At 37.2% G+C, this 27,410-nt stretch overlaps 1 protein-coding gene across 4 annotated transcripts in view; it reads left to right on the forward strand.

The window, feature by feature from the left end:
* BICD1 (BICD cargo adaptor 1) overlaps positions 1-27,361 on the forward strand; it is a 222,743-nt gene extending 195,382 nt beyond the window's left edge. Inside the window, exons 9-10 of one of the 4 annotated variants that reach the window (XM_059402866.1) lie at positions 15,755-15,830; positions 21,190-27,361. In XM_059402866.1, coding sequence (XP_059258849.1) covers positions 15,755-15,830; positions 21,190-21,277 — 164 coding nt within the window. In that variant the 3' untranslated portion in view covers positions 21,278-27,361. Of the gene's footprint in view, positions 1-15,744; positions 15,831-21,189 lie in introns of all 4 variants that reach the window. The other 3 variants (XM_059402858.1, XM_059402859.1, XM_059402861.1) reach the window with 3 other exon arrangements.
* The last annotated feature ends 49 nt before the right edge of the window (positions 27,362-27,410 follow it).

Genomic DNA, 27,410 nt, shown 5'->3' on the forward strand with positions numbered 1-27,410 from the left:
ATTGAATTTGGGAACTTCCCAAGTCAGTTATTCACTTCTCTTATCATTCAGTTTAGGCAGTGTGTATGTCTGTGTGTATGTGTGTAATATTATATATATATATTATATATACAATAAATATGTATATACATATGTATATGTGTATATGTAATATATTACTGAAGTTTCTTTAGTTGGTTGTTTTTATATATGGGTGCCTAAAAATCAAGACAATTATAAGAAAATATCCATGTAATATGCAGTAAAAGATTACATATAAATATGGCTTTCCTCGTTTTTTACTTTTTTTTATCTGTTTTTAAAATAGTTTTAAAGTATTTTCAATAGATAATGATGGTTCAAAGTTCAAAGGGTTTAAAGATTGTAAAATAGAAAGTAGCTCTCTCCCAGCCTACTGCTTGTGTCCTTCCAGGAACATTCTCTATATGTATAGGTGAATATATAAAAATGTGCACATAGATAATCACAACTGCTGATTATATATGTATTAAAATTGGCACAACCAGAAACATTGTTCTGCATGCTATTATTTTCACTTAATATATCTTGGCTTCCTTTATATCAGTTTCATCTTTCTGTTTATTTTTAACCGAATGTTATAGAGGACAAGGAAGATACTTGAACCCTTTATGAAAGCTTGAACGTTTTCAAGTGTAGAATAGAAATATTTCTTGCCAAACAATAAAATGGCCACCAAAAGAATGTTTCACTTTCTAGACCAGAGCTATTCAATAGAAAGATAATGTGAACCAGATATGTAATTTAAATCTAGTAGCCATATGAGAAAAAGTAGAAAGAAACACATGAACTTAATTTTAGTAATATTTTACTTAATACAATGTACCCATAATATTATCATTGCAATATGCAATCAATAGAAGCAACTATTGAGATATTTTATGTTCTGTTCTTCTTAGTCTTTGAAATTCAGCATACATTTTGCATGTAGAATGCATCTCAATTTGAACTAGCCGTATTTCAAGGGCTCAATAGCCAGGTGTGGCTAGTAGCTACTCTATTGGACAGTATAGTTCTAGGCCTTCTTACTCACCGGTGGCTTTACTAGATATAATTTCTGCACAGAAACCTGAAATTTTACACACAACATCTAATTTTAAATAAGAGTTAAGATGGCACACATTTAGCTTTTCTTTGGAAATGAAATCCTGGGCCATATGTTTTTGGTTGCAGTTTGATTCTCCCTTGTTTATCTCCAATTGGTGGCAATGCTCTTTAAGTAGGTACATAGTAAATGTTTGTTTACGCTTCTTTATACATCTTTCTGATTTGTTACTAGGTCTCTTTGTCAGTATTATAATTAATTCCTATTGTTTAGGTACACCCTAAGAAACCATGTGTCTTAAATATTCTTAAGATAATAACACAACTTAATTAAAAAAAAAATCAGTGTAGGCAAGCTTATAAAAAGTCTGTTTTTATTTGTTTTAAGTAAGGAGTATTTTGAAAATATTTATAATGCATCCTGGCCATTTTAAATGGCAGAATTTAATGACACCATAAGGGGATGAAAAACACAAAGGGGACACCATAAGGGGACCAAAAACCACCACTTTCCAGGTGGGTCTCATGTATTTCCTTTTGTCCAGGATAACAGAGATGATAAAGATAATACCAAGTAAATAATTTCATGGTACAAACTGATGCCACTCAGTAAATAATGCAGTGATTAAGGAACATCTGATGACTACAGCTCTGTCAGCATTTTTACTTATTTTTTATTTTTGTTTTTGATTCCTACTCCTTCCTCTGTCGGGTTTACTAACCAGAACTTAAATTTTCTTAAAAGATTCCATATTCAAACCTTGAGCATTGTAAGCCAAATAAGTGATGATGGAAGGATTACTGAAGGGATCCAACGTTGCAGCCGGAATGTCCATATTATATTAGATAATATTTTTCAATCCATGTTGACGATTTTAGTGTAACTATGTAGTTTGAAAGTCTTTTGAGTTTTATTAATATTAATCCCATGGAAATTGAAATTTTCTTATTAAATTCTTCAAGGAAAAAACTAAAATCTTCCCCTAATATATCCATTAAGTGAAAAAAAATACAGGATTTGTGTGTGTGTGTATATATATATGTATTACCTATTCAGGGCAACAGTGGTCAGGGCATACTTGTGTCCACCAGAGTCCAAACATATGGTGTGTAGAGACAGAGGCCTCCAGAAGGTGGCTGAGTCTGGAGTGGCCACAGCGGGGGGCAGGGCGGGGGTGCCCGGCACAGATGGGCTGAGACATACAGAAGACTCAGGACATTCCAGCCAATAACTGCCTTCCTCTCCTGATTCTGCCCAAATGACACTTTCTGGCTCACTACAAATATCAATAGGGAAATAGAAAACATGAAAGAGACACACCTCTAGGATTGGTTTTAATCATAGCTCTGCTTCAGACTCACTGAAGTGATCAGTCTCTGCCCCCTAATGACAAACTAGTCCAAATACCAAAATAAGAAATCGCTCATGTTCTCTCCCTGCTTTCTACCTATGTATGCTCCCCAGGGGATATCAAGTCAGAGAACAGCCTTTATTCTGCCCACGTGCTGTTAATTACAATACCTATAGCACCTAACCCTTAGGATCTTTGTTGTCCTTTGTGGGTATCCAGTGCTACAACTGTCTACCATTGGCATCACTTTGCCTTCGTATCCCAAAGCCCCTATGCAAAAAAAGAGTTTCAGGTCTCAGTTCTGGTAGGTAGCTGGTACCTCTCCCTTACTGTATTCCGGGAGAAGGTGACCACCAGCATCTTCTCTGCTATGCTCACACTATTTAATCCAGTCTGCTGGCTCTAGTCTGTTGTATTCTACTGTTTGCCTTCACTATAACTACCTAACAACCTTTAAACCTTTATTTAAAAAATAGCAACAAACCCTTTGGTCATAAGCATTTCCCAGAAGTTATATCAAAACTTCAGCTTTCAAAGAGACATTTTCTATTTACAAAGAACACTAAGAAAAATGTGATAAGAAAAGGCCACATTGGTACCCAGCAAAGTCAATCTTGAGGTTAACAACTGTAAACTCTCCTTTACATTTATAACAATATATGGACAGTTACAATGGAAAGATACTGATGGAGCTTCTCCCAACTCTGAAGCTCTCTGATTCCAATAATATAAATTATTCCCTTCTTAACTGGTACTGGACTTACTGTACACAACCCATGTTTCCAAATAGACTTGTAAGGAAAAATATTAAAGTATCTCAGCACCAGTAGTATCGTTTGCATCAAGAAAAAGCTTAACAGAACAAGCTTTTTTTTTTTTTTTTGGACATTTTAAAGTGTCTGTGTGTTAGCACTGACTGTACAAGGCAGAAAGGAACAGTGTTCCAGAGTTCATGCCAAGTTCTCGCAGTATTCTCACACTTGGATTTCCTTCTCACAACTGATGGGATTCAATTTCTAAAAGCATACCTAGATTGGTGTACATGATACAGAGGCCACCAATTTAATTCAAGAATGTTTCTCTGGTGCTGAACAACATGGCAGCCGACCAGACTCTTCTGAGGCCTTAACAAACAGTTGGGGAATGGGCCTTTCTATGTGCTAGCCCTGGCTTCAGTGGCTCTCCTGACCTCTGAACAAGTTTGTCAAGGTCAGAAGGAGCAGCCTGAGTTCTGCTGTGAGTGTGGCACCCACGATGGGTGGTTGTAATGCTCATGGAAAGGCTACCCTTGCTGCTTGTTCCTTGGTTTTAAGTGATGTAGTGAAATGTAGTGCTTGCACCTGTGCTACTTAATGTGACTTAGTCTTTAAACGTGTGCAACTAATGAAGCCGAAAAGATTCATAGTGCACTGTATTCATGGCATAACAACGGAATATCCGGCCACCCGGGTTTTCTTTTTGCGCAACTTGTGTCCCTTCCTCTCCACACTCGTCTCTTTAGTCGTCTCTTGATGCTTGTTTGGTTTCTTAGGCTGTTTCACCAGTGTATTGTGCCTGAAATTATGAGAGGAAAAAGGAAAAACCGCAACTCAAAACAGCTGCTTTATTCCTTTCTATTGTTTACTTTTTAAAAAAGTAAAGTCATAAAGATGTCATATTACTCTTAATTTTACTGTCTACTGTCACCTGTCAGCCAAAAATGAACAGTAATTGGTATGTTTCCCTCATCACAAATCTAAAGCTTTTAGGAACTGTACATGTAAAAGCCAATTTTGTTTCAGTTTTACTCATTACTGGACTCTGGGGATTCTTTCTTTCTTTCTTTCTTGTGTATGTGTGTGTGTGTACGTTTGTATAGGTTATGTCACTTCTCTGTGGCCAGACCATAAATCAGGTCTTCTTCTAAGGGGCTGCTTTTGAAGCTGGCCTCTCATGTAACCGAATTAGTGCCTGAAGGTTCTCCAGAAATGGACTAGATTAGATTGTTACTCTTAAAAGAGTTAAAAGAAACAACTCTAATATTTGCATTGATAGATTTATATGAAAATATGTGTGTTTATTTTGCAGGACACTGATTTAGAGCAGTACTGTTATCTTAGCTAAACCTACTTCTAGTGGCTGTAAAATCATTGCTTTTTTTAGTTGATGGGGAAAAACTTTCCTCATATTAAGGACTTTTTGCTGCTCTGATGCTGTTCATCTGGATTGTTTTTTGCTCTAAGCTGAGCCTTGCCTCCCAATTCTGCATTGCACATAAGAGTGTCTTACAACAAACAGAATCAGTCTGTGATCAGTTTAAGATCATGTGATCTGAAATATGAAATTTAGAGTAGAGGAGGGGGTACACTCAAGGCTCTGGCACAGACATCCCAATGAGGATGCTGCGAAGTGCACCTTGTGTGCCTATGTCTGGCTGTCCAGGCAATCCCAGCTTCACCTCTATTCGTATGTCCTTAAAAAAACAAGTGTAGGATAGTCACTTACTCTGAGTAGGTATTTATGGAATAGCCATTATGTAATAACAATAGAATCAGTTAAATATAAATTTTTTTCTCTTTTTATGCTCTACTTGACATCAAAAGCAAAAAGAGGTAAGTTGGCTACAAACCTGTAGGTGAACCTTATTTTCTTTAATAGAATTATTCCTGAGTAGCTTTGCTTCAGATAAGTTTCTATAAATCACATACTTTCACATTAGGAAGCTTGCCTTTGTAAATTCTTATTCTTTTCTTTGAAAAATGAATAAGCGCCTTCTGTAAACTTGGATTTTAAAAATATTTAATATTGACATATATTGCTTTTCCTTTAACTGAGTTATACTTATGGTTTAATTTGCTTGTGAGGACATAGTGCATTTTATAATACTTGGTTTAGTTTGGGGGTTTCTGGAATGCTTCCCCCCCAAAAATATGGATTACATAAGTATTTCTTCTTTTCTAAGAGAAGTAAAAAAAAAAAAAAAGCCAAGAAACCACTGACATTGCTGAAAACCTATAATTTTCAGATCCATCACTTTACAGAAGAGGATGCCCTGAACCTCTCAGAATATTTTCTAGTGCTGTTTTTTTTTTTTAATGATGAAAAAATATTAAATAAGAAAATCAAACACATTTCACTGAGTGGTGTCTCATATATTTTCTTTGGGGGATATATATTTTTTACAGTGGATCCTTTTAGTGGGTTTTTGGTTGTAGTTTGTTTAACTTAACTTCTGTTTTGTGTCTTTCTGATGATGAATTAATTCTGACATTTCCAAGGTATAGCTGGTCTTCATCTGTTGCGTGCTATTATTGACTTTGCTGAATGAGAACAGACCATCCTACCACCTTGAGTTACCTCTGTGCCAGCTGACACTGTTCTTGAGAAGGTCATTTTGAAAAGGTGTTTAATTGGTGTAAAAATCTGGCAGCAAAATGTACTTTTACCTCTTGGAGCCACTGTCTTTTATCACCCTCCCCTTCCCCCAAAATTTATCTTCTGTCTTCCTGTGGTAGGCAGTTGATTACACACACGCTCATGGTTTCATTGTATCTTGTTTGGGAACAGAAAGTTGACTATACTGCAGGGTATTTGTATATTTCTCTTGCAAGCTTTGAAATAAAAAACAGATTGTGAATATTGCTTTTTTTATCAGCTAGTCAGATGTTAGCCATCAGGACAGCAAATGGAAAGCTGGGTGAAAGTTTTTGTCTAATCTATAATGACGGAAAGGTCTAAAAATGCTCCCTCCTCTTCTTCACAAGTCATACTCTGATTCTACATCACTGAAGACCACTTTAATGCTTGTCACCAAAATGTGATAAACTATATGCAGTTGTCATACACATGAAGGCAGAGCCAGATGTTTTTTAAGATTTGTTATCAGGTCGTATTTTTACATTGTCTATGTTGAATTTTTTTTCCTATGTATTTAAACAATTCTGTCTTTACTGTTCGTTGGAAACTTTTGATGAATAATGATTGTTTCTGACTGTCAAGGGTATAAACCTATAATGGAATTTGCTGTGTTAAACACTGATGGAAAGTTAAGGCAGAAGCGTTTGGTGACATGAATTAGTAGATTACACTCCTGAGTAGTTGGAAATAAGGTTATTGTCTTATCTGTGGATGCTTTCAGAGAAACTAATGTATTAACAGGATATGTCATATGTTTGGCAAAAAGGGATGAGATAGCCAACTCTATGTGTTTGATTATAAAATGCTAAAAGTTGTTCACAGCTCTCCATTTTTATTAGTGTCAATGTACCATTAAGTTCATCATTAGATTTTTCCTGATTACTGTTTATATTTATGTCAATGTTTTTATCTCATTCTCTCCTTATTATTTTTCTTTATAAAATGTTTCTACTTTAAATATTTCTTATTTTTTTCCTAAATTCTCTACTATGTATGTATGATTTTTGTTTGGTTGGTTTTTTCAGTTTATGTGTATAGACATCCATAGGAGTACTTCAGTGTTCAAACTGTTACTATTAGGAGAATGTATTTTGATGCTTCTTACCATTAACTTTTCTGTTAATTCACTAACACACTATTAATCATTTTGTAGATTTAGTGAGGAATAATTCAGTATTAATGTTATTTGGCACAGTTTAAATAATGGCAACTAAAATTATTTTAAATAATTATTATAAATTATTATAAAGAAGAATAATTAATCTCCCCCAAATTATTAAATTGACTTTGAAACTTTTATCAGAAAGGTGTTGTGTTAGGAATGCCTAATTTTAAATTCTCCCTTCTTCAAATGGATCCGTCAGACAATGCATTAATAAAGTACTAATAGAGAAGCAAATCCAAGGGTGCTTTAGGGAAGGTGAAATCAATATATTAGTAATACATGCTAATGCACGCATCCCCAAGCAAACTATGGTGGGAAAACAAAGAATTATAAGGTAGGGTCCACCCTGCTCTGAACCACATAGAGTGATGAAGGAGACGAGATACACTGCAAGGACAGCAGTGGTCAGAACTGTACGCAGAAATGCTGGAAAAGATGCTGTAAGTGCTAAAGCAGTTTAGGAGAAGCAGACACTTCCTCCTGGGTGGTTGGGAACAAAGATGAAACTTGTTAGTTCTGAATAGAACAAGAGAAGAGCATTTCAGATGAATGAACGAAAGATGCAAAAAGAAGAAGAAGAAGAAAGATCATTGTCAAAATGATTTCACCCTATGGTCTATCTTGGCTTTTTAAATTTCATTGTTGTCAATGGCATTTACTTCATTTCTTGAGGCTGAAAACCTCAAGGTCACCTTGACTCCTCCCCTTGGTCCCTCATGTGTAATTAATGACCTCTTCCTGTCAGCAGACCCTGGGCTACATGCTTTCACAGGCATTCTCTCACCTGGTCTGCAAAGTGGTATTTAACGTCCTCACTTAACAGAAAAACTGAGACTCAGAACCATTAAGTCCCCTTTTTTGGTTTCCTTCAGTTATTGTTTGGTAGAGCAGGGATCTCAACACCAAAGTGTCTCTGATGGACACTAAATCTCATGCTGAAATGGAGGAAAGTTGAGGAACACAGGGGAGAGAGAATGGGAATGAAGAGGAGGATGAGGAGACCACAGAGAATTGCTACGTCATTGGCAGATGGAAGAAAATCGTTGTGGTACACCCATTGTCCATGCTCAAGAACTGTTGTGTAAAGCCCTCACTTAAGACCTGGGTGTATGCGTAAGTATGTCAGTAGCTAATGATGGGGAGCACCTTTGTGTTATTATCCAGAATTCCTGAGTTTGGGAGGCTTTTCTTTAATAATTATGCAATTTCCTATCTCTACTTCGGAGCATAGTGCCTAGAAATGTGTATTTTCTTCTTTTTATTTATTTATTTATTTATTGAGAGAGAGTTACCAAGAGAGAGCCCAAGTGGGGAGAGAAGAGGGAGGCAGACTTCCCGCTGAGCGGGGAGCCCAACATGGGGCTCCCATCAGGATCCTGAGATTATGACCTGAGCCGAAGGCAGTCACTTAATGTATTGAGCCACCCAGGTGTCCCTAGAATTGTGTATTTTCTATCAATGACTCAAATATCATATTCTATCATCAGTTTAGTCTTCCCCAATAAGACAGATTTATTTGTCCCAACTGTTAGAATGCTTAGAATTTAAAAAAATATGAGAGAACTTTGGCTATTCTCAGTTTACCTAGACTAGAGTGAACGGTAAGAGAAGGTGTGACAATTGCTTCCACTTTGGAGCAAGTACGAGGGCTCCATATTAGTTTGCAAGGACTGCCAGGGCAAAAGACCACAAACTGACGGGCTTGAACAATCTACATGTATTTATTCATGGTTCTGGAAGCTAAAAGTCCAAGATCAAGGTTAGGCAGGTTTGGCCTCTACCCCTGGTGGGTAGATAGCCACCCTCTCCCTGAGTCCCCACATGGCCTGTGTGAGGCCATCTCTGGTGTCTTTTGTTCTAAATCTCCCAGTCCTGTCTGCTCAGAGACTAGCAATCAGGCCGGATAAGGCCCACCTAACACAGCATCATTTTCACTTAATTACCTCTTTAAAGATCCCATCGTCAAATGTAGTTGCATTCTGAGGTAGTAGTAGAGTTTCCAACATATGTATTTGGGGTGACAAAATTTAATCCATTATGGGCTCCATGGGGCATTCCACTGGGCTCATGTTCTCATCTTCCGCTCGCTCCAGAGCCCCTGAGAAAATCACTTAACCTTTCCGATCCTCAGTGTCCTGACCTCTCAAAGGAGGATTATGGCAGCCAAACTCTGTTGTTTTGTGAGTGCCAGAAAGCTTTTGTTCACTATAAAAAAAATCATACAGAAGGTGACCAAGCACACTCCTGAACCTCCCTAGGCCTCAGTTTGTCATTTCTAAAATAAAAATAAAAACCATCTCTTTAAGTTTATTTAGGGATTAAAGAGCTGTTGCATGTAAAGTGTTTAGCCTAATGTCTGCATAGATACAGCCCTTAATGAGTACTCTCTGTTACCATTGTTTCTCATCCTTTCCTCTTCTGCCTTCCTGCTGCCTGCTCTCCCTTTTCTGTCATTGCCAATATCCCAATTAGTGAGTAGTCGGGAAGAGATGACCAAGTGTGCAGAAAGGAGAAAGAGAGATATCCTATCTCTCTTAAGGACACAAAAGATGTCTCTATGCTTTGATCATTAACTAGGTAGTTATTTTTGGACAATTCATAACTATTTCTGTCGACCTTCTGTTTAATAACTTTCATCATGAAACATTCTTGCTTTTCTACTATTAATCATCTGTTCTCATTGAAAGGTCCTTAATGAATATCGAACATTTACTCTAACTAGGTAGGATATTTATTTGGTTCAAAGTGATACCTATTTGGAAATAACAGCAATGTCATTGTTTTACAGCAGCAGTTGTTTAAGTGGTTAAATTTAATTACTGAGCCTATCTTTCTTTAACAGTCTTGGAAACAGTACAAGTTAACAGAGATACTAACTGTCTCACCATGAGCCATGTTTGCTGTTTGTATCGTGAATTTTTATTTTTCTCAACAATTTTTTAAGTATATGAGTTGCCATTTTTAAATGAGAAGAGGAAAAAAAGGAAAATACACATGGCTTTCCTCCTTACTTTTCTTGTCGAAGGAAAGATGCTAAAAAATCATGGCTTTGTGAAAGGTGGAGGAAAAGGTACCCAGGGAGAAACAGGATATGCAAGTGAGAAGGTAGATTGCTATGTGGGTCAGAGGAAGAAATGTGGAAACAGAGTTTTTATACAATGGAAAAGAAAGATGTTACTCTAACCTACAGACCAACAACCTTGAGGCTGATCCTAGGCAAACTTCTGGAAGTGAATGGGTTCATACACTCCATGTAGAATAGGGATTACTAACTGCCAGCATGAGTTCATCAAGAAAGACTTATGCTAGACTCATTTTCATTCTTTATCTCATAAGATCAGGGAAAGTGGTAACATAATATACCTGAATTTTGGCAAACAACTAACCAGGTATTTTATAAAATATCTTTTAGACAAAGAGAGAAAATTCTAGGTGGTGATATAATTTTGGGGGTCCATAACTGATTGAGTGAGGGCCCAAATTCATAGATGGATATTTATGAAATATGGTCTCTACTTAGCCTGACCCCATTATTAGTTACTACTCTTCGATAAAGATGAAGATATTAGGGTCATGATTACCACATTTTCTGATTTAAGGGAGAAATGAGGGAGAGGAAGTTGATATGCTAAATTATAGAATAGGATCTAAAAGATGCATCAGGGAGGAAAAGGTGAGACCTACTAGAGATAAACATCAAGTAAAAAGTATGTGGGGGTGCCTGGTGGGCTCAGTCAGAGGAGAATGTGACTCTTGATCTCAGGGTCGTGAGTCCAAGCCCCACATTCGGTGTAGAGATTACTTAAATAAATAAAACTTTAAAAAAAGAAAGTGTGTAAAATATTGCATTGGGATTCCAGACACCCCGATACAGGGTGGAGGAAGCATGACTTGATAGCACCATCTGTAGCCAAAGTAAGCTCATATGAAACAAGTCAGCTGCCAAAAACAATTGCCATGCAGGCTTCTGCTCTTTTAATAGAGTGAGGGTATCTCAAATGAGGCAAGCCTGCCACTTGACTCCACCAATCACATCTAATCACACATGATTTCCTTTCAGAACGCCTCGTTTTTAGAAGACAGTTGCACACCCTGGAACATAGTCAAAGAGCGAGGAGGAGAGTGAGCGAAGTTGAAAATGTGTCCTGTGAGGAAGAACTTGCCCTATTTGGCCCGGAAGAAAACTCAAGGGACAGAGAGAGTTTTCATAAAAAGTGTGCAGCCCTGGGGAGTTTGTGGTCATGAGAGAGTACGGGTGCTCATGAAGCAGTAGGGATGCATTAGTTCTCCGTTCTGGAAAACCAGGGGCTGTCGTGCTGGCCATTCTGTAGGAGAACGCTTGCCACAAAGAGCTGCTGTTCCACTTCCCACAGAGCATCTGGGGACCAGGGAAGCTGTCCATGCAGCCGCACGATTGCTGGGTATGGTCTCTACAGATCAGCTTTCACCCATAGGGTCCTCACCCACCTCTCAGCACTGCCAGCGGAGCCTGGTGTGGAACCCAAACACAGAGGGGCTCCCTGCCTCCTTCCACATGGGGCTCTCCCTCCCTCCCCGAACCAGTTGGGCTCATGGGACTTTCTAAGACATTGACTTTTAGAAAATTGGTTAATTTTCTAAATTACCCTAGGGAGCTTAAAAGTAGTAGACGCCTGAGGCAAGAACCCTATGACCAGAATTTCTCTCCTCATTCGTTAACTTACAGACATGGAATAATATCCCCATTCTTACACCCTTTACCTTGCTTTGTGTTTTTGAAGTAATGGGGTACATTCAAATTACTCTCTCAACTGTCTGAAGTTCTTACTTAGGTTTCTTTGACTATGACCCTCACATTTTCTAGAGGTACTTGGTGTCAATTTGAGTGCCGGCCAGAGTAAAGAGTAGAAAATAGGCCTCAGCATCAGAAAAGTCTGATTTTAAATCCTTGTTCTGCCACTTCCTAGCACTGTGACTGTGGGTGAGTTAATGTATATGGTGATCGTGTATTATTAATATAATCAGCAGATGTTTGGGGAGCCCCTCCTATGACACCAGCTCTGAATTTGCTTCTGGGCCCTGAAAGGTGTTCAAGGAATAAAATGCCTCAGGGTATGTGAGATCTTGATATAGTCCCATAAATCAGAAATATTTATTTGCTTGTGGTAGGAATAGTGAAAATAATGCCCCTGGAGTGTTGCTAGGACTTAAAAAAGAGGTAACTCATATTAAGTTCCTAAGAGAAATTATATCATGTTGATTCAGCACATAATTTCCTTCCTTCTTTCTCCTTCATTTTTTTTTAACCCTCCTTTCTAGTTAGCTTTTGTTTATGGAGGAATGTCATCCATGGGTATTCTTCCTACGTCTGTCACTACAGACCTATAGATGCTTTAAGCTGTCATATGCCTTATTCATCTGCCCTTGAGGCACTAAAAATCTCTTGAGTATGCTCTGACATCTCTCAGTCCTGTAACCTTATGAATGTACAGTGGGATCTAATTCAGTTCTGAGCATTTCAAAAGACTTTTTTATGATGAAATATTTTATTGCTATTAGTAGAGACTATAAACCATTTAGAGTTGCTAAGAAGTTCTCTGGCTACATTTTTTTCTTAAGGCATTAGCACGGATGTTACAACCTCCAGGAAGCATTTCCTGACCACTTAGATTTAGTTAAGTTTTTCTGCTCTGAGACCCCTACATTTCCCTATCATGGAAAGCAATGCAGGGATATGTCTGTAAATTCAATCTAGCCTTTGGATCATGCAATCCTGGATTTAAATCCAGATGCATCTCTTAGTGGGCTTTGGCTAGCTACTTAACCCAAGTCCCCCCCTTTCTTCATCCATCAACTGCGACTCATAAAACAGGGTTATAGGAGAGCATGCAGGTTAAGTGCCTCCACAGTGCCTGGCACACAGTGGGCAATAAATAAGTGCTCGGTGCTGTCATCATCCTCACCATCATCATCGCCACCATCATCATCATCGTGACACTTTATTGTAACTGCTCGTTGAATATGATTGTCTCACCCAAATGGCCAGGGACCACATCTTCTCTGTTTTCCCTTTGTCTCTAGTACCTAACAGTTTTGAACACATACTAGGAGTTTAGTAACTTGATTGTTGAATGGTTGTGTTCTGGTGGCCCACAGGACAACAGTGGCTGCTGGCGTACTTTAATGCATCCTGCTTGGGTCAAATAATTTTCATCTTTTATGCCCTCAAACGTAATGAGATGAGGCCTCGCTCCTTCAGGAGTGAGTCTACCCCTGGCGTAGATCCCAGAAAGAGCAGGTGAGACTATGCAGAACCCATAGCATCTCGGAACTAGGAAGGATTTTTCCCATCTCCCAGTTCACTCCTTTGATTTTACAAAGCCCATGCTGTCACACATCCGCTGCTCTGCTGGGTTAGATGTGTATATAACTGGAGGGCTGTTAAACTGAGAAGAGAGATTTAGAAGATGGTTGAGTCAGAGCAATACGTCCATTTTTCAAATTCCACTTTTTTCATCTGTCACCATCTTACCTGTAGAATTTGCTTTTTATCCTTTAAAAATAACACTTAGCTAAGTAAATGTAAATAACAGGTACAAAATAATCATAATAATAATTAGCCCAGAGGTGATGTTACTTCTCCCATCCAAGTACTAACCAGGCCTGACCCTGCTTAGCTTCTGAGATCAAACGAGATCGGCCGTGTTCAGGGCAGTATGGCCTGTTGCAACATGTGATGTTACTTCTAAAGGAGAAAAAGTTATATTCACTACAAATGTCAGGAATATCCACCACTCACTGACATTTTGTTAAGAGAGTACACTGTGCCTCTGCTCACCTGCTCTCTAAATTTCATCACAGAGCATATTTTGAATAAATAATAATCTATAATTGCATTAGCAAAAAAACCATTTCTAATGTAAGTGAAATATGGAAACAAATTTAAACCCCCTACTCGAATTACTCTAATTCTAAGGTCTGTAATTCCACAGAGGCCAAAATTTTGCTATAGGAGTGCTTCGTTTTTACCTGCCTGGAAATGGAAGACCTGAGGCCAAATTCCAGAGTGGTTCTCCAAGAGTTCATTTTCATTTACATCCATTGTATTTACCCAAATACACCATAGGAGGGCAGCACTCTCCTGGTTAACTTAAACAAAACTGCATGTCTGCTGACCATCTCAAAGTCCTTGACATCCCTAAATGATAACTCAGATAGGAAATCTGTTGGAAAGGATAAAAGGAGCATAAAGGAATTCATCCTTTAAGACTCTGAGTTTCTACAAAAGCGAATCTTTGAGCTAATCAAGATGCAAAATGAGAAGACAAGGAGTTAAAGGAGAAGAAAAAAAAAATTTCCCCAAAGTGGAGAAAATGGAATTGTTACATTTGAAGGGCTTTTACTGAGTGTGATAACCTATAGACCAGCTACCAATCAGAAGCAGATCTCATTCCTATTAATAAATGATAATTAATAAGCTACTCTGCAACAAAGACCGTCTGTGAAAGGCTCCCTTCAGGAAGGATGTTCTCTTGAATGAATGCAAATCAAGCCTGTGTACTTTACATCACAGACAACTTTAGTGTGTTTTCAATGTCGTAAGCAAAAGCATCAGCAGTTTGCATGAATTTTGGTATTCTGGAATTATATAGGCAGGTTTTGCTGTAATAAAAAATATGCTGGCTTAAAACAAGTGGTACTTAAGATACAGGCCTGTGAATGTAAATTTCAGTAGAGCTTCAATAATTCAATCCTGTAAATCCAAGTTTTTATGATAATTTGGCTTCAGTATTACCTACATAACAAATAAAGAAAGCAATTTGCTAAGGAAATACTTGGTCTGAACACTTAGTGAGAGGACAACCTGCAGTTACTTTAGACTAATTGAATTTTCAAGTCTAACTCCAATTTTAACTTTTTTGCAAAATCTTTTTGCAGAAGTATAACATGCATTTCTAACCAGCTTCTCAGGTGACTCCTGTACAGTCAGCCTGGTACCAATAAACTGATGTTCTTTCATTAGTGTAGAACACTCAGCACATGGTCTTTCTTGCAGTAGATGATTAACATAACTGATTAGCTAAAACATGGAGTTTTAATAGCTAGCATTTTGTTAACCTAGTGTGAGTTACATTATATGACTTTAAAATATAACAAAAGTGGACTTCCCATTCAGGTTAGCTTTCTCCATCAGTCCAAGTTAATAACAATTTACTATATAATAAACATTCTAATATTTCTGCTAACAAATCTTGCTTTTGATTAATAAAATTTTCAGAAAACTGTAAAGATGATTTCTTTCTCTAATATCTCCTTAATCATGGAAAACATTGTATTGCATGCTTGATTTTTTCAGTGTACCTATGGGATTGACAATATGCCCATGTGTCCTGACAATAAAGGCAGTTATCTGAATATATTCCATTTTGGAAAAGCACATTTAGGTGCTAAGCGTGTAACTGCCATCGTGTTCAAGTTCAGAACTTGAAGATCTTTCGTTATATTAATAGACCCTCTATTTTTAGATGTATCCAGATACTAAATGTGAATAGCCACATATATTCTAATGTTCTTGAGAAAGCTCACTATCAATTTTGCATCACTAATTTTTAAATCCTGTATTTAATTAAGAAAAACATCTTTCTTATTGACCTCATTCAGGGGGAAATAAAATGTCAGATGTTTCTGTATGAATGCACATTCCTCACTAAATCTCTCAGGCAACTGCTTTTGTTACTGTTACTAACACAATGCTCCGTCATCTCTTTGTATACATGTCTAATTTATCAGTTTCTTGTAGATTGTCAGCAGCCTGCTGCCTCCGTACCGCCACAGTGCTCACAACTAGCCGGGAGGCAAGACTGCCCAACTGTCAGGTAAATTCGGACATCCTTTCTCTTCTTACCCAGCTGCATGTCAGATCCATGGATCCCAAGCTCTCCTTTCCACACCATAACTTCCTATCCATAATTATATTTGCTACATTTTATCTTAAACATGGGCTATGCTAACATACTCTGGATACCTGAAGTCTACATGTGCTCTGTGGACAGGCAGGAGAGCTAGCTGCTAGTGGGTAGACTCCAAGCTCCCTTCAGCTCCCTTATGTGAATAAATGCTAGGATTAGTGCAGTGGTTCGTTACCTTCCAAAGTACAAAACTTGGAGTTAGGATGTTTGCCCTACTTCTTCTTCTTCTTCTTCTTCTTTTTTTTTTTTTTTTAAGATATTTATTTATTTATTTTACAGAGATCACAAGTAGACAGAGAGGCAGGCAGAGAGAGAGAGAGGAGGAAGCAGGCTTCCTGCTGAGCAGAGAGCCCGATGCGGGACTCCATCCCAGGATCCTGAGATCATGACCCGAGCCGAAGGCAGCGGCCCAACCCACTGAGCCACCCAGGCGCCCTCTACTTCTTCTTTTGCTTGTCTTTTGTCCTTAGAATAAGTTCTCAGAGAAACAAGCAGTACGAATAGAAAGCATATCTCCTGTCTGTTCCAAGACAACTTTATGAATGTGTTTCTCTTTTGTCTCCACTCACTATCCTCATTAAAACTGGATTTGAAGACTGGAGAAAAATTTATAATTGGCATTTTAAAAGAATATTTACAGTGATAGTGCCCTTTATGTGAGATTAACTGAGGAATCTTAAAGGTAGTGTTATTCACTCTCCATACACTAAATTGGAGAACTGGTTGACAGTTTTTTAAAATTAACATATAATGTAATATTTGCCCCAGGGGTACAGGTCTGTACCCATCAGGTGATGTACATGTCATCTGGCTTACACATTTCATAGCATTCACCATAGTGGCTGACGGTTTTTATTCCAGTGAAAGCTTTGCAAATCCATCACGAATTTACCCCCATGTGGGTGAATCCACACTCGGCATCAGAGCACCCCCTCAGGATATTCCGTCTCTGGCTAGTACTTCATCTCCAGTTATTTGGCCTCTGATGGTACAAAGCTTTTATAGTCTGGTGTGGCTTTTATAGTCTACTTATTGTTCTTTCTGTATTTTAATGTATGTGTCACTCTTCTACCAGAGGAAGGCTGTTTTGGCATAGGGGCAGGCCTAAATACATCTCCACAGACCTCAGGAGCAGGCTCCATGTGGTCAGGGGTTCAAACCAGGAGAGCTGGGGAGCCCCAGACGCTCCGCAGAAACACGAGGGCAGCCAAAGCCCCCATGTGACTTGGTCTCAGAGGGGGCTGTGCCTGCCAGTTGCAGAAGGGAGACATGGAGTTAGCAGGAGAAGGTACACGATTAAATAAGCCCAAGCCAGTGTTCTCCTGATTGATGTCTAGTCTGCCAACAGGATTCCAGTCACAGAGTTTTTATTTCAGGAGCATTCTTTGCTGACATATGAATACCATCTTATCATAACAGCCAGCTGTAGAGTCATTTTAATGATGTGACTAACTGAATATAATGGTAAATGTTCAGACCCATCCTAGTGGGACCCAGTGCATGCAGTGGTGAACAACATGGGGTCTTAACCCACTGCCACCGTCCCTTCTCCACCAAGCACCCCACCCCCGCCAGGTCCTGACACAGTGCCAGGCACGCAACCCATGTTCAGCCCCTGCTGATTACAGGAGTAAGGGAATGAGCTCTGGAGGCAGATTGTTTGGGTTGAAATCCCATCTCTACCCCCTGCTAGTTGTGTAATCGTGGAAAGTTGCTTTTGCTAGCTAAGATTCTCTGTCTACGTGTGAGTGGTTTTTGTTTTTGTTTTTGTTTTTTTAACTTGTAAAATAAGGAAGGGAATAGTTCTGAGGGATTCAGTGTGGCACAGACCCAACGCATAGTGTGCTCTCAAGATGTGTTGCTCTTACTAACCGTTGTCAGTACCTAACTTCCTCAAGGCAAAGGTCTGTGGCCTCTTTCTCTTTCATAACTTCTCTGATTTGCTTGGGGAAAGAATAGAGAAGCCTACTTCTTTAAGTGTTTCAATTAGGTAAGGAGGGGAAAGGCTACTGGGGAAATTTTTTAAATTTTATTTCACTTTACTTTTTTTTTTTTTTTTTTTTAAGGAACTGGTTTGAGTAAATGGTTACCTGCCCCAGTTCTGTATCTTCTGAGCTTACAGAATTTAGGTTGCTCGTTAGACTTTCACAGGGATGATTTACTTTAAAGAAGAGCAATTTAATGAGTTACAAATGTTTCTAGTTTCTACCCATATAAACAAAGCATAGCCAGGTTCTGTGGTCCCCAGAGAAATTATAAAATCCACATAGACCTGGAAAAACTTATTTTCATAGTCACTGGGATTATGATTGACTTCCTTCCCACCCACACTGGCTGCCAAATGGATCTAATTTAAAGCCCTCACTGCTCTTGTCACTTCTTGGTGGCAGAAAAGTTAACAGCCAGTGTTTGAAATTTCTACCGTGTACATGACATGTGTTCGGTTCTTTACACTTATTAATCATTACAACTCCCAGAAAGCAGGAACAGTTATCACACCCATTTTGAAACCAGGAAACTGAGGGGGAGGAGTAGGAGGTTAACATGACTTCTCCAGGGTCACCCATCCTGAAAGCTATTGAGCCCAATGAGTCTGGCAGGTGTTGTCCTAACCACCATGGTACATCACTGTACCGCCAGGAGACCCTCCCTGGTTTTCATTATACTGTAAGGAGCATAATCAAAATTTCAATCACTCATGTTGACCCTGTATCACTGAATTGAAAAGAAAGGAACATTCGTTTAATGAGAAACATGAGAAATAGAACATGCTCCCAATGTTGAGTAACTTTAGGTCGGTATTCTCTATCTCTGTTTTCTCACAATAAAAATTGTTTTATATGTCCATCAGCTTATACATATGTTCAAATAACTTTTTAGGTTTAGGGTTTTAAATAAATGAGCATTCTCATATTTTCCATGTATGCTTCTTACAGACTGATTCCGTTGTAAAGCTAAATTATTAAAGTTGTTTATAGATAATAGATAATCAAAATGTGAAGGGAATGGCCAACATGGGGCAGCCTTAGATGTAATATTTAAATATATGGAGATGTTTGGGATTTAGCACTTCTCCCCTTCTATCGGGGAGTTGCTTACTGGGACGAAAAAAGAAACTTTCTGAAGAAATATCAATTTTTACATCTTAGGAACAGTTTCCTAAGCCTACTGTTTACAAAATGATCTACCTACAAAAAGTAGGTTCTTAAATGGTAAAGGTTGAATAACAAGTGGGTTCCCGAAGGCTTTTAGCAATTGGAACTAAATACAGCCTATACCTGAAATAATTAGAACTTATTAAATATTTACATCTAAGAAATAATTTCTTAACCAGTAAGCCAAGAAAATGCTTCTATCTTAATGTATATAGTGTGATGGCAGTTTATGCAAATGTAAAGTAGAAGTAGTGTAATATATTTATGAAAATCTGAAATCATGTAAGAAACCTGAAATAGTGAACACATTTTGAAATCATGTAAAGTAGAAATATTATAATATAAAGTATTTATGAAAATCTGAAATCATGTCAGAAATCTGAAATAGTGAACTCATTTTGAAATCATCATGAATGACATAATGTGATGGTGTTGGGCCAAGTGAGCTACATAACCTGTGGCTCAGCTGTTGCCACACCCTTCAGCTGGTCCAGCAGAAATTCTTGCCTTCGACCAGAAACCAAAATCATGCTGTATGTTAGCTCAGAAAAGAAAAGAAATGTTTGTCTTCTTTGATTAGGAAGAATATTTAGACTACATGGGACCTTCCAACATCTTTCTTTCATAATGTGACCACCCCACACTACTTGACATAACTTATGTTGAATAATGTGTTTAGCTCCCTAAAAAAGAAACGTGTTCTAAACCATGCAGCTCTAACAGAGAGAGAAACTGTTATATCTGTGGGAGAGTCTGTCTGCTGCTGTGTTTCCTGGGCCATCTGACTCCGTCTGCAGTGGGGAGGAAGAGCCTTGCCATGCAATGATCCCCCCCACCCCCCGCCCTGGGTGGTGAAGCTCCAGCTCTCCCAGGGCTACCTACCACGTTTTAAAAATAGGTGGTAGGTAGCTCTAACTAGTACAGAAGAGCACTGTCCTCTGAAAGTAAATTCATAGCAGTTCAAAGAGTTTGGGAACTAAGGATGACCTCAAGTAAATCAGCAGTTTACATAATTATAATTTTGTCTTAAAGTTCAAGAGTTACACGTGAAGGATAATTTCAGTACCAGTGATGAAAAGGATTTTGAATGCTAATTTTTAATGAATTCAATGGTAATATTAACTTTAGATATGAATACGAAATATAAAATAAATTATTTATTAAATAATTCTTTATTTGGGCCATGGCTTAATTAAATGGTTCTGATTTGAAATAAATTCTATGGTACTGAATTCATAATATATGAAGGGGAAAAGCAGAGTTTTAGAAAAATGCCAGTCTTTTTTGATTTAAAATAAACCTATAGTGTGTGTTTCCCCCAGTCAATCATCTTTGAGAGGGTCCAAACCCAAAAGTGTTTTGTAGTTTTACCTTAGGAAGTTTTACTCCCTTGTCCGTCAAGATTATTCATTAAGACATTAATTAGCCTGAGCATTTATGCATTCATTTAAACAGGAGGCTCTCAGAAGTGGTTATTTGGAAGGGTGCATGGTATGCTCAATAACTAGCAAGTCTTAAAACTGTCCTGTCTTACTTATACTGCCAAACTAAAGCAAGTAGTGGGAACCCTTAGAGCAACTTAGGCTTCCATGGGCAAATTACTTATCCTAGGGAATCTAGATCCAGCAGAGAACTGTGGGTCCTCTAAAGCTTTGATCCAACGTTGCCTACTCCCCTGGAGCTTGTTGGAAATGAAGATTCTCCTGTCCCATCCCATACCTATTAATCCGAAGCTGCATTTTACCGAGATCCCCTGAGTGGATGGTATGCATATTGAAGTTTTAAAAGAACTGACTTGAAGAAATCTTGCAACTAACACAGAGACCTAGAAGAAATGAGACTGTGTGCAGAAATTGAATAAAGCCACGTTAGGGGAAGGGTTTACGTGTCATTTCCCTAAGGTTTTTTTGTTTGTTTGTTTTTGGGTATTTTTGGCATCCTTTTTGAAAAGCTGCAGTCGTCTTGGCATGCTTTAAACTATTTTCTGTGCAAAATTTGTGTTTATGTTTTTAAAATTTCTATGAAAAGATTGTGTCTCTGTAACTCTTAAAGAGTATGCCTGGCCTCCCGTAAATGGCGTTTTTGCTGACACGCTTGTTTCTCATTTTCAGTCCTGACCTAGCTCTCCCTGATGAGCAGCCACATTCCAGCCCACACTGCGCCCCTCTCCACTGTCTCTCCAAGCCTCCTTACCCCTAGTCTTCATCTCCCGCGGATGGATATCTAAGGTGAATGCTTTGTAGCCACACACAGGATACTGCCCAAGACCCGGCGGGTGTTTTCTTCTCGGTTGTGAGATGTAGGATTGGATTCATGTTCATCGTTTTGGAAGATGAGAGAAAGTTAAGAAGAATAACACAAAGCACAGACTCAAGTGTGATAAAACACTTTATGGTTTCTCTAAGTCACAGATGAATTCTGCAATCAAATGGCTGTGGTTGAGTTCAATAAAAACAAAACATAAAAGGAAACCAGAACTATGTATCTCAGATGGCTAGCTTTACCTCTATAGCGTAAGAAAGACCTAAGACAATGTAAAATACATATATTGTAAAATCATCTTTCCTTGTACTTCAAATTCAGCTATAGGAGTTGATTCTGATACTTTTTGTCATTGATATTTATTTTGTATTTTATTTACCACATGATTTATGTCTATAAAAATAATTTCTGTGAGAGGTGAACTTAATTCCTTTATTGTTAAGTATACATAATTTGCTCAGTTAAGTATGAGTTTTAATTTAGTTCAAAATCTGGAATTGGCCAGACTGTGGTCATGTTTCTTGCACAAAATAATAAATGAGGTGCATCAGAATGTTAACAATAACTGTATTTTGCTGCTACAATGATACTGTTTATGCACTTCTTTTCTGATCAGTAGCTCATTAACTGCTGGTTGTTGTTTTTTCTTTCTTTCTTTTTTTTTTTTTTAACCAGAATTCTTCACTTGCCATCATTAAGTAACTCTAAGAAAGACTATGCTATGATTCATTGACTTATTGAACTCTTGACAGCATCTTTAATTTTTTAAAATTACAGACAAGTAGATGCTCTGGTGCTGCCCATTTGTGTGTGTGTGTATGTGTGTGTGATAATGTTAAGAAAGCTAAATAACGTGAAGGGAAACAAAAAGCTGTGTTTATTAAATGACCAGATTTTTTTTTTTTACTTTCCCAAATTCAGGGTCCTACTAGGAGTTTTTCCTGCAAAAAGGTAACAATTGGGAAAATATATAAATAGATGTAGCGTTTGGTTAATTAGTTGACCCAGAAAGTGTTCAAATTTTGAGTAGGATTGTACGTTTCGTTGTTGTTGGGGTTTTTTCTCATAGTGAATCGTCCTTGCCAAAAAACAATAATAAACCTTAGCTCATTGTCTACTTTTGACAAACACTCAGGTGCCTACAATCATTATATTATATTGAGATAGTCCATGTTCTTAGTTTGTTTTCAGATTCTGCTGGGTAACTTTTATGACTTGATTTAAGGCAGTGGATTTTCATAGCAAAATTTCTTTTGCACATAATCTGACAAACAAGGAAAACAGCTAATCGAGCTGAAAGGTCTAACACTCCTGGGCTCCTTAACTATCAAGTGCTGCCCACACAATTGCTCCTAGCCCTGATTCCTTGTCTAGTCAGGTAGCCTTAACTTATTTAAGACCATTAACAGTTTGACCTTTTCGTGTAACTATATCTGTAACTTCTCTTCAAAACAAAAACAATCCTCACTGTTAACACAGAAGGTAGTTAACCACGCCGGGTTCTAACAGTGACGATCTGGTAGTGGAGATCGCGGCTTACTGAGTGGGAGCGGGTGTACATTAATGGACGGTCCATCAAAGATGCCAGCCAGTCGGTAAATCATAAAGCACGGTGCAGGAGCTTTCGTCAATCGTATACCTAGTAAGTAGTGGTCACACTATTACCAAAGCAACCAGGAGGTTTTGAGTTCCTTCTATGAGTGCTATTTTTCAACAACGTCATTCTTTATGCAACTTGGAGTAACTGGAAATCTTCACCAAAATAGAGATTCAGGTTAAAGTAAAGAAAACAAGAAACAAAGCAAATCGTCACAAAGTCCAGATCATGGCACGCTAACATTCTGCTCTTTCCCTACCTGCATCGCCTTGTTGTTCCTAAACACTTGCTTCACTTTATTGGCGTTTTATCTGCCTGGTACCAGTGTGAGTGAGACAGTGTGGGTTTTGTTGGAGTTCAAGTGAAAGAAATGACCCCATTCCCCATACTTCCCCATTCCTGCTTTTTCTTTTTTATCTTTTTATTTGTTCTTCAAGCATCATGTTTTCAGAGCTGAGAAGTGGCATAGCTGCTAAGTTGACTTTTGAGAAAAACTGTTTGTGCCTGAGGGAAAATATGCCTTTTTTAAAAGTACCTCAGAAAATCTTCCTATGCTGCATCTCGATATTGTTGGTGGTACAGGGAACTGAGCAGTAAGTACTGTCTGTGTGTAACTACACACAGTACTGCCACACAGTACCATCTGTGTGCCTACTTACAGTGTAGTATTGCTTTCATGCTCCCTGACTTTGTATTTATGACCTGATGAAAAGCCACATTGTAGATGAAACATTTATTTCTTCCCATACAAAGTCTATTATATGCTGGTTTTAACTCAGTTCTTTATCTTAATAGAGTGGGAAATGCTTGTTTTGAAATACAAATTTTATAAACATGTTAATTTTAGCAAAATTTTGCCAAGAAGATATCGAGACTTGGAAATAAATGTCTAATTTTCAGCACAAAATTAGATAATAATCCCTAAGCAGTAGGAGAGAATTCCATGTACTTACCCTGTGGCATAATTTAGTACACTTTAAACTGAGCCATATCTGTATTTATTTAGATGCATTTAAAAGAATAAATATGTGTAGAATGTGTTAAAATTAGTACCTGTAAAAAAAAATCAGGAATCAAAAGGAAATGAAAAATTGAAATATCAGTGAAAATCAAAAAGAGTGAACCTCAGTAAGACTAATTGTAGATAGACTTGTAGTGTAAAAACCAAACACAGAAATACAATAAGAATATGGCTAATTATTGGGAACAGAGTGGTCAAAGATTAGAGGTAACCAGCAAGAGTGGTTAGCAAAGTAATTAGGTAGGTTTTTTAAAGTAAACACAATTACCATCCTAAAAAGAAGTCCTTATGCAGAAATGCTTTCCTAACTGAGGATTCCTCTTAGCTAAAAAATTAAATTAAATTTAAGGGAGCAATAAATTTCCTTTAGCCGGAGTGCACAGGAGTATACAGGACCCTTGCATAATTCTTTCCAATCAACTTCTGACTCATCAGATCCCTTTCTTACATCCAATTCTGCTTCAAGAAGAAGAATTTGTAGAACTGTGAGAAAACAGAAAGCTATTAAATAATTAAGAAAAGACCCATTTAGAAAGATAATACTTTTATTTAGCCTAAGGAAGAGGAGGTACAATAGTGACCTCTAAAGAAAGGAAATTTAACAAGAGGTACCAGCTATAGATATCACTATTTAAACTGGAATAAGAAAAACTAAGCCTTTAGTGTGTAGGATTTATATTACCTCGATGAAAGAGATTTTTAACAGTGGAATATGAATCACTAATATTGATAGTCATAAGGAACATTGGTTTTTTACAAATTAAACATTATTGGTTATTTAGTAAGGATTGAGTTGGGGGCAATGTATCTTATGATAATGTATTATAATTCTGGGGTTTCATAATCTTATGCTTCTTTTGAACTTAAAAATACATTAAAGTTATGCTGGTTAGTCACAAAATATTTTATCCCTTGAAAATAGGAAGGCAATCTTAATTTTTCCAAGATATCTGATTTTTAAAAAAGGAAATCATTGGTATTGTTTTTTCTTCCAGCTGTATTTCATAATATTGTTAGTAATTTTACTTTAAAAAGCCTCAATTGTCAGAGTTTGAAAAAACAAATGTCCTCAGGAATACTTTGGAAATAGAAGGTATGCAATCCTTTGGGGGGCAAATGCCTCTCGAATTTTATCTTTTCTTAAAAGGATCTTCAATCTCAATATTTCCTCTTTCTTATTGCTTTGGAAAATATTCCTGTGCAGCTAGTCCTTCTGTTTCAAACAACCATGAAATGTTGGTCAAATAAACCAACTGTGAATGTGGACAGTATTAAATGAAATCCTCTACAATTCTCAAGTAGAAATTACAAAATATGAAAAAGAAGAAATGAAATATATTTTCTACTAGGATAAGAATGGCAAATTTAATGTCTAATTGTTATAATCAAACAGCCAAAAGACATAATCTGTCTTCCAGAAAGACACATCAAGGGACACTAATCAATTCCCAGTAAGGAACTGTGCTGATTCAGCCCAAGGAGGCCAAACCCACTGATACTGTAGATAGAACGTAGGACTAGATTCAAAAGGAACTCCTAGGGAAAAGTTCACAATTTAAAAAAATTTGTTCTTCAGGTGTTTTGTTTGTTTATAAACTAGGATGATTTAAAATAATCTTTATATTTAAGATTGCAAAAATTTAGAAGAATGTGTTTTCACATAAGAGGATATAGTTCTCCAAAAAGTTGTTGAACTAGTTGTGATAAATGACGTTCGTGATCAATGCTGATACCGACAAGTAATTTTTACCTTGAAATCCATTTCTATGGACATGGAAGACCAATCTAGCTTCCGAGTGACCTTTTCCACTGTCTGCAGTTATGCCCCCAGATGAGTTGCATCTGTAAGTAAGTTCATCTTTATTTAAATGCTAAATTAACCGCCATAGTCCCTGATGTATTGCATTTGTAGCCTGATCCAATTATGTTGACATGTGAAAGATTTTGTCGAGGCATCTCTTTCATCCTTCTCCCTCAAAGTATAACTGAGGAAGATATTTAGTACTGAGATATGTTTCCCAGTCGACGATTTTCCAGAAATAATATTCTACTTAAGAAGAGGAGTAATTAACTGCCTTATAGTATAAGGGTGTGAGTACATAAGTATGCGTGTAAAATGTTTGCATGAGAAATTTCACATCATGTAAGCTTTCTCATACTCATAATGCAAACACTATAGACGTCTTATTTCTCTTATGATCTTCTCTCCATTAGGAATGTAAAGAGATTATTACCTATATCTGGTCTCCTTTCCATATTGAAATGCATGGCTCTAATCCTCAATGTATTTTTAGCCCTTTCCTTCACAGTTATTTAAAATTTGTCCTATTTAAACTGACACCTGGATAAACTACCAAGCCGGATGATTTCTGTGATTGGAGTTTAAGTGCTGTAGAACATTGGCCGAGAACACATTTTTTTTTAACTTTTATTTCTTTCAGAATTATTCTCTGATTATTATGGTTCTCTAATAAAAACACTGAGAAGTAAATTGGATGCTTTTAGTGTGACTGTACGGTTTTCTTTCTAAAAAGTCATTTAAAAAACAAAGATCAGAGAACCGTTTGAAGTAAAGAGAAATGTCATCTTTTTGTTGACAAACCATTATTCAGTAATACGGAATATCCAGAATGAATCATTTTTGTCATTTAGGTTTATAGATATGATTACACACCAAATCTTAGAGGAAAGAAATGATTTTACCATTATTGCCACAAAATTTTTAAGCTCCATGGTTTGACTGTTAGAGTCAATTAAACAATTCTTTGAAAATCTTTTTTGATATTTTTGTAATCTACTCAGTGTTTTTATTTGCATGATTACATGTATATGATGAACCATACATGATTCTGAATTGTATTTCTTTCCAGTATTAACATTTGTGTAGTGTGTGACCAACCCTGATTTGTACCTATATAATTGTTGTTGTAATGATTCTGCTCTTCCTACATTTAATTGCAATTTTGTTATTATGCCTTTTAGGATTAAATGATGTGAAGTGTTTCCACCTAATGATAATACCATATGAAAACATGACTAAAAGACTGACCTAAGAAATTCTTTTGTTGCTAATCATTTTTTAAAATCCAAATTTCAACAGAAACTTGTTCTCAAAGACATATGCATTTATTTTAAATTCAAAATAATTCTTATGAATTTATTATTGCTTGTCATTTTAAATTTTTTTATTGTAGACAATCCTAAGTGAATGTCTATGGGAGAATCTGTTTATGATATCTGCTTGTGTTTGTGTAATCAATGGTTGGAAAAGGCACTCCAATGCTAAGAAAATAACCAAAAGCCGATATAATAGTTCTTATATCTTGGTTTATGTTACCAACTGACTATGGTGTAATGCATAACTCTTTCCAGTAAATAAACTGGTTATCTTTTGTTCATTTCATCTATGCTACCTTTTTATCAGTTTTAGCAATCTTTCTGTATGTCATTTT

Source organism: Mustela nigripes, chromosome 6 (genome assembly GCF_022355385.1).
Source record: "Mustela nigripes isolate SB6536 chromosome 6, MUSNIG.SB6536, whole genome shotgun sequence".
Lineage (NCBI taxonomy): Eukaryota > Metazoa > Chordata > Mammalia > Carnivora > Mustelidae > Mustela > Mustela nigripes.